Source organism: Cavia porcellus, unplaced genomic scaffold (genome assembly GCF_034190915.1).
Source record: "Cavia porcellus strain 051 isolate PalLab524CR breed Dunkin Hartley unplaced genomic scaffold, mCavPor4.1 scaffold_17, whole genome shotgun sequence".
Taxonomy (NCBI): domain Eukaryota; kingdom Metazoa; phylum Chordata; class Mammalia; order Rodentia; family Caviidae; genus Cavia; species Cavia porcellus.
Genome location: NW_026947500.1, coordinates 72,412,506 through 72,420,178, shown reverse-complemented (window position 1 = coordinate 72,420,178; position 7,673 = coordinate 72,412,506). Strand labels below are relative to the sequence as shown.

General features: G+C 64.5%; 1 protein-coding gene across 1 annotated transcript; it reads right to left on the bottom strand.

Moving 5' to 3' along the window:
- Positions 1 to 2,019: 2,019 nt before the first annotated feature.
- Positions 2,020 to 7,673, bottom strand: Mydgf (myeloid derived growth factor). The gene is made up of 6 exons (XM_063229195.1): positions 7,462 to 7,673; positions 6,707 to 6,757; positions 3,588 to 3,649; positions 3,247 to 3,328; positions 2,809 to 2,881; positions 2,020 to 2,341 (listed from the first exon to the last, which is right to left on the bottom strand). The coding sequence occupies exons 1-6, from the start codon at positions 7,633 to 7,635 to the stop codon at positions 2,262 to 2,264; spliced, it is 522 nt and encodes a 173-aa protein (XP_063085265.1). The 5' UTR covers positions 7,636 to 7,673; the 3' UTR covers positions 2,020 to 2,261.

The following is a 7,673-nucleotide window of genomic DNA, read 5'->3' as shown; positions in this document are numbered from 1 at the left end:
CTGTCTTGGGTCCCTGACCTGTGACACTGCAGAGCCGTGCTGGACCGCAGGCCCAGCCCAGGCCCCCCAGTCCCCCCCCCCGCGGTGTCCCCGGGGGCCCCTGCTGACCCCCATGAAGCCGGCTGCTCCCTGGAGCCGCCTGGTGGATCTCAGGGCTGGGGGTGCGGAGTGACATTTGCACAGGCCAGGGACACCCAGGATGCGCCCCTCCAGACGCTAGGGACAGGTGGGGCGGGGTCCCCGAAGCCTCAGGACCAGCCGACCCTGACCTCGCTTGACCTCGCCTTCCGGCTCTGGGACCGGGTGGGACCCAGGCGCTGTTGTTAAAGCTATTGTTGTTCCGGGGTTCCGTCCCCGGCACCCCAGGAAGTGGATCAATGGAGCCACGCAGAGGCGGAGGAGGCAGGCGCCGTGCAGACCTCGAGGCTGCAGCAGGGGGAGCAGGGCCGGCTTCCCGGGCAGCACGCGGAGCCCAGGTCTAGAGCGCGGCGCGGGCTGCGCCCCTGCTGCCCCCTGGTGGAGCCGCGGGGTGACGCCCGCCTGTTGGCTGCAGACCCCCCAACCCCTCCCTGTCCTGCTGCTCCGAGGAAGGAGGGCCCCGTCCTACCCTCGCCTTCCTTCCCCCTCCCCAGCGCCGGGGATGGACCCCAGAGCCCCGAGCCCCAGCCACGCCCCCCTCCGCCCCCACTGAGTCAGGCTCTCCCTGCAGTGGCCCCGGCTGGGCCGGAACTTGTGATCCTCCTGCCTCAGCCTCCGGAGTGGCTGGGATGACAGGCGTGCACCCCTAAAAGCCAACCGCTTTCTTGCACTGGGAGCCCCCTCCTGTCCCGCGCCGCCCAGCCAGGGGCCAAGACCCCGATTTTCTCACACAGGCACGGTGCTGGGGGTGACACCTGAGGTTACCCCTAGGAATATTCCCACGGGGCGAGGCGGCGTTATCCCTGTGAACTCTTACAGTGAAGAGATGAGCACCCGACAAGGAACCCCTCAAAACACGACGCCACTCCAGCGGGGCACTCCCTTAGTTTGCAAGGCCCGTAACCAGTAAAGCCGGCTCACGGCCACCGTTCCCTCCATTCCCTCCAGCCTCCCGAGTGCTGGGCTGAGGGGCTGCGCCACCAAGCCGGCTCCTCGAGGGCTTGTTTTAAAAAGCCAATTTGGGAAATTAAAAATTAGAAAAGAAAAAGCCATCTTGGGTTTTACTGGCGGAAGCGGCCCAGCCCAGCAGCGGCCCGGGAGGGAGCAGCCGGGCGGGATGGGAGGCAGTGGAAAGTGGGTAATTCCGATTTGAGACCATCCTGGGCTGCAAAGTGAGCCCGGGGCCAGCGCGAGCTGCATAGTGAGATCCTGTCTCAGAAAAGCAAAACAGGACAAAATTAAGCACACCTTGCCAGGCTCAGCACCACGCGTGTAACCGCACAGGCTGTCCCTGCGTCCCCCGCACGGCCCTTACTACCAGGTTAGCACAAACCTACAGCAGAGAACAGGACGGACTGAGACAGGGTCTCACTGTAGCTCGGCCTGGACTTGAACTTGCTGAGATCCTCCTGCCTCAGCCTGCTGAGTGCTGGGATTAGAGGAAAGCACCCCCTGCCACTGTCTCCTCCTCTGCCCCCTGAGGTGTGGCCTCCGGTGTTTCTGCAGCACTGCTGGGGACGGAGCTCTGGCCCTTTTTCCTTAGACAATGTCTCCCTAAGTTGTCCGGGCTGGGCTGGAGTTTGGACCCTCCTGCCTCAGCTTCCCAATTAGTGAGGCGCAGAGGTGGGCACTGCCGAGCCTGGCTGTATTCTGGGTTTCAAGCTGTCCTGCCTCAAAGACCAGAACTGAGCACCAGGTGGGGGCAGCAGATCCGCCCTCGGGCACCTGTCCCTGGTACCACAGTTGGAGGGGATGTGGTCCCCGTGGGTGACCTCGGTGTCCCTCGGGGCTCGGAGAGGGGAGCCGGTGCTGACCCGCCGGTACTTGGCATCCGCTCCGCTTGGCAGGGCCCTCACAGCGCCCAGGAGGCCCGCACAGAGCTGTTTTTTCTTATTTATTTAAATATAAAAACATCTGGTGTCTTCCCAGTTCGTCTCAGAGCAGGTCCCTGGGGACGGTGGCGCTGAGTCCTGGGCTCCAGTGCCCAGCAGGTCCCTGCAGTTCCGGAGCATGGCGGGCGGCAGTTTCTCCAACATGGCACCACTGAGCGGGGCCACTGGCGCAGGACACCAAGGGCCCCCAAGAGGCGGGCCACCCACCAGTGCTCCGGGCATCGCCGCTGGTCACAGCTCGCTGTGGGCCGCCTTGGCCACGATCACCAGTTTGGACAGCTCGGCCTTGAAGGCGCCGGGCCTGTGGGCCACTGCAGGGACAAGGGCAGTCAGCGTGTGAGGCGGGAGTGTCCTGAGGGTCTGAGGCCTGGTCAGCAGTGGGGGGCAGCAGGTGGAGGTGGCCCCGAAGGTCCCTGAGGCCGCTGACCCACTGGGGGGCTGACTGCTGACGGTGAGGAGGTCACAGCCCAGTGCGGGGAGGCTGGGCACGGGCCGGGCCCAGAAGGCCGCCTTTTGGAGACAGGGTCCTGCCGTGCAGCCCAGGGTGGCCTTGAGCTCACGTGGAGGCCCTGCTTCAGCCTCCCGAGTGCCGGGACTGCAGATGGGCGCCCCGCCCGGCTTGGAGGGCATCCGAGGGAGGTCTTGGGACACAGCCGCAGCCCCGGCCCACTCGGCAGCAGGGCAGGGCCGGAACCTCCACCCTCCTGCCTCAGCCTCCCCGAGGCTGGGTGACGGGCGTGCACCCCGAGACCGGGCCCCACCCCCCACGGTGACCTACCTGCTGTTTTGGTCACTTCAAATTCCTCGTTTTTCAGGGGGACATCGCTTTCTTGTTCAAACGCTGCTTTCGACTGAAAGGGACCGAGTAGGGCCTTTACTAGAAGCCCCCACATAGTCGGGGATAGTAGCGCCCCCCTCCCGAGGGGCGCAGCTGCGCAGGTGTACCGGGGTCCCCAGCTCTCAGGAGCGCCCGGCTTTGACCTGTTGAGCGCTGCTACGCTGCCGAGCCTGCTCCCACCCGCAGCCCCGCCTCGGCCCGGCACCTGGCACCCGGGGTGACAGCTGGGCGCCACCCCCGACACCCACCCACCCCCTGCTGTGTTCCCTTCCTGGGTGAAGCGGGCCCCAGGGTGGGGCTGCTCTTTCCCGTGGGGTCTGGGGGAGCGCAGCAGGGTACTGCCCAGGGCCCCAGGCCGTCCACACAGGCCGCACTCACGTAGGCCATGGCGTACTCGATCTCGGCGCCCCGCACCTCCGCCTTGAACTGGGTGAAGTAGAGGTAAGACTTCCCCTGGGGCCTGCGGGGGCAGCAGTCTGAGCCCAGAGCCCCGCACCTCCGCCACCCCGCTCCCCGAAGGTCCTGGGGATGCCCCATCCCGCCCACCGCCAGCTCCCCAGACACTGGCGGCTCCTCCACCCTAAGCTGCTGCAATGTCCGGACGGCAGCTCCAGGCCTCCTGCCTGCGCAGCCTGAGGGCTGAGCACTGCGCTGTCCTGCGTGGACTATTACTTGGCCAGGAAAAGGGGCTGGGCATGGGCCGCCTCATCTGCACTCACCTCCAGATGGTGCAAGTGAGGTGCTGCTGGTCCTCGCTGGTGCCCAGGCTCATCTGCCATTGCTGGGGAGAGGGGACAGGGGTCAGCAGGGTCCGGCTGCAGGATCCACCTCCTGCTCTGCAGGCCGGGGACCCTCTGTGCCTTGGCCTCCCGGGGCAGGCCTCTCAGGAGGACTTGCCCTGCCCAGCCCCAGGCCCCAGAAGGTGAGGGGAGCAGGAGACTGTGGGGGGCCACAGGCAAGGTCCTCCCTCAGTCAGGGCCCACTGCTGACACACCAGGTGGGGGACAGCCCCCCTCACACAGCGGCTGGGACAGGTGCGATCAACAGGATGCACGCCTGTCATCCCAGCACTCAGCAGGCCGAGGCAGGAGGATCCCACGCTCTGGTCCAGCCTGGGCAACTTAAGGAGACCTGGCCTCAAAATGGACGATCAAGGGCTGGGGACGGGGTTCCACCCCCAGCAGCCAAAAGGAAACAAAACAAACCACAAAGCCAGCCCCTCTCCTGCGGTCTGGTTCCCTGAGCTGGCTGGAGCCTCCTGGCTGCTGAGGGGGCTCTGGGCGGCTCCGGGTCAGGGCGGCCTGCTCACCCCAGCTCCGAGGGCTCACTGTTGCCAGCTGCGTGCATGTATTTGTTGGGTTTGTCTTAGCCGGGGTCTCCCTACGCAGCCCAGCTGGCCTCACACTCACGGCGAGCCTCCTGCCTCAGCCTCCTGAGTGCTGGGAGGACAGGCGTGCGCCACCACACTGGGTGATATTCTATTTTTCGAGAACAAAGAAAGTAACATTTCTTAGGAAGAAAACATTTAAGTGGGAAAGAGAACTAGGGAGCGTGAGGGGGAAAGAAAATAAAACAAACAAGAAAAGGAGGAAAAACTGGAAACCAAGCTTTGTAAATAAGGAGGGAGGAGGGGGGAGGGGGGGAGGGGGGAGGGAGGAGGGAGGGGGAGGGGGAGGGGGAAGGGGGGAGAGGGAAGGAGGGAGAGGGGAGGAGGAAGGAGGGAGGAGGGGCGGAGAGGGAGGGAGGGAGGGGGGAGGAGGGAGGAGGGGGGAGGAGGGAGGGAGGAGGGAGGGGAAGGGGGGAGGGGGAAGGGGGGAGGGGGGAGGAGGGTTGGGGAACAGGAAGGAAAAGCTGCAGGAGACGGAACGCGGTCACTGCATGGTCCCAGTGTGCCTGCCCATAAACTGCATTTAAGGAAAGCAGAGGATGCCGTTTCTCCAGGATCTGGAGCCAGCAAAACAGACCCGCGCACTCTGGGACATAGCGCCCCGGTTCTCTGAAGGCCCCATCACGCCCAGGCTGACGCTGCTCCCCAGGGTCCCGTGGGCTCTGCCCTGCCGTCACCGTGTGTCCCCCACACCAAGACGCTGCCCTCTCCAGCACCCGCCCCAGGCCTTCAGGGACCAGCGGGGTCCTGGGAGCTCCGAGCTCGGGGCACCACTGGCCTGGCCTCCCGCAGACCTCCCCTGCTGAGCTGTCCCCACAGGACCCGGCCACGAGGCTTTGGTGCCCTGTGCACGGCAGGAGCCGGGCCCAGGGATGTGGCGGGCGCGTGGCTGAGTCAGCAGCAGAGGAAACGGGGCAGAGTCCCCGGGGGCCTCCAAGCCAGGCAGCAGAGCTGCAGGACCCAGCTCCAGCTGGCCATGTGGGGCACACCCCTCATCCCAGCGCTCGGGAGGCTGAGGCAGGGGGATCCCGAGTCTGAACCCATCCCGGGAAACTCAGTGGCTCTGTGAGACCTTGTCAAAAAAAAAGCAAAGATAAACAACACAGTAAAAGAGGAACCAAGTCCCGTGTCCCCTCACCACACCTGGCTCCCCCTTCCCTGGGCCCCATGGAAACTTCTTGCCTTGAGGCTGACACTGCCAGCTCATCCCGATGTGCCAGGCGGGCACCGAGGGCCACCTCAAGCAGCCTGCTGCCCTGGGAGGAAGCTGTCCATACCCTGATCCCAATTCAGTGGCCGCCAAGGACTCAGGGCCTGCGAGCTCTGGTCGGTGCCACATGGTCAGCGCTGGTCAGCGCACAGCGGTGACGAGGTGCCACCCAGTGTGCCTGCCTGGTGCCCGGCAGCCGTCACCCTGGGGAGCTCCCGGGATGCAGCAGTGGAGGCCAGGATGCTCGCTGCTCAGCCCCTGCAGTGCCTGGGAGCCCAGGGCACACCCTGCCCTGCTGTCCAGGAGACAGCCCCGATCCTGAGGCCGCCACGGAGAGGCGTTAACACTGCTGTCCCCCTCAGAGCCTGTCCTCAGGCAGAGGCCCTCAGGCCTCCGGGCACCTCCACCTCTAGACTTCATTGAGGGCACCAGCCCAGAAGTGGGGTACTGCCTCCTGCTGTCGGAGTGCAGGTAGGAAAGCATGACACGGACTCCTGTCCTCCCTGACATCATCGGATCTGCCTTGTGGCCTGTGCCTTTTCTGGGACGCTGTGTGGCCCAGCTCAAGGATAATCCGAGTCCCGAGGCAGTGAGTTATGGCTGGAGGGGGGTCCCCAGTAGCTACCCGAGCAATGCAGCCCATGCCCAGCGGTGGAAAAGGACAAGACCTCATTGTCACGCTGCTGGGAGCCCCAAGTCCAGTGGCTGCAGGCACCCACTCCCTGCCTCCTCCAGCTCCAAGTGGCCCCATTTCCCTTGGCTTGTGGCCACAGTCTGTGCACGGCTTCCTCCCCATATGAGTTTTTGTCCTGGTACTGGGGGCTGAGCCCAGAGCCTCTGCCCTGAGCTCCATCCCTAACTCTCTTTCCAACGTGGGTCTCACTAGGCTGCTAAACTGTCTAGGCTGGACTAGAACATGCGATCCTCCTGCCTCAGCCTCCCAAGAGTGCTTTGCCACCATGCTTGGGAATTGTCTGTAGGATTTTGCTACAGAGACGAGGAATACAACCCGAGCAGATACAAAAGGGGCGACAGAGTCACAGCCCCGCTGTTCTTTTTGTCTAGATACCTGTTTGCTCTGTGGACCAAAAAGGGCAGAATCTGCCATCATTGTTTGATGGCAGCACTGTCCCTTTCTCCTGGCTCAGCAAAAATGGCTCAAAGGGTACCCACTGTGGTGCCCAAGAGCGCACTGACCCCTGGACAGCGACCCTGCAGGGGAGGGATTCAGAACAACTCACCTCATTGGTCCCTCCTTGAGATGCGTAAGTGAACATACAGGTAAATTTGTCCTAGAAAAGGGGAGCAAAAAAACGCTTGGTAAGAGGCAACCCTTAGGGCCGAGGCACAGGGTTTCAGGCCCTGCAGAATCGGGAGTGGGGTCAGCTCCAGTGAGACCTGGAGCTGCCCCGCCGGCCTCCTTCCCTTCCAGTTGGCTCCGCCGTCATGAGAAACAATCCATGCTCCCTCCACCCCTGCAGAAAAGTGCTTTGAGAGCAGACATTTAGGGCCCTGGACCTTTTTTTCTTTTTTAAAAAAAGTTGTCCCTATTAATGCGGGCTGGACTCTAACTCGCAGGAATCCTCCTGCCTCAGCCTCCCACGGGCTCCGATTCCAGGCGAGCGCCACTAACCCTCCGAAAGTAAAATAAAAACCTCCGAGCTGCTAGTTCCCCATCTGTCAAACGGGCTTGACCGACACCGTGCCTGGCGAACCACGGGGCTAGGAGGAAGCGCTCCACAGGCGCGCCCACGGAAACAGTGTCCCAGCAGGAGAGGGGGCCGACGGAGCGGCCTTCCAGCCAGCCGGGGGCGCCCCGGACGCCGAGCGCGGTGACCGGCAAAGGGCGCCGAGGCTGGGACCCGCCCCCTCCAGGACGCCCCTATCGCAGCGCTTCCCCGCAATGCGGTCCCCACCCCCGGAGGCCGCGAGCCGCCCTGGCCCGGGTCCCCCGTCCCCCGCCAACCCCGACCCTCCTCGCACACCCGGCACGTACCCCGGGCCCCACGTTCTGGGAGAAAGAATGCACGACGCCACCGGGCCGCACGTCAAAGGCCACCGTCGTGGGCTCAGACACCGCCTCCGCCGGCCTCAGAGCCACTGCCGCCAGGAGCAGCGCGGCAAAGCAGGCCGCGCCACAGCCCACCCTGTTTCTGCTGGGCGCCGCCATCTTGGAGTCGGGAGCTGCGGGCGGGGACGAGCGGACGA

Bases quoted from the DNA above. Each gene is read 5' to 3' on its own strand.
- Mydgf (XM_063229195.1), bottom strand. From the start codon at position 7,635: ATGGCGGCGCCCAGCAGAAACAGGGTGGGCTGTGGCGCGGCCTGCTTT. The intron at 6,758-7,461 runs GTACGTGCCGGG...CCCCTTTTCTAG, and splicing joins CCCAGAACGTGGGGCCCGGG to GACAAATTTACCTGTATGTT. The intron at 2,882-3,246 runs GTGAGTGCGGCC...GGTCCCTTTCAG, and splicing joins TCGAGTACGCCATGGCCTAC to TCGAAAGCAGCGTTTGAACA.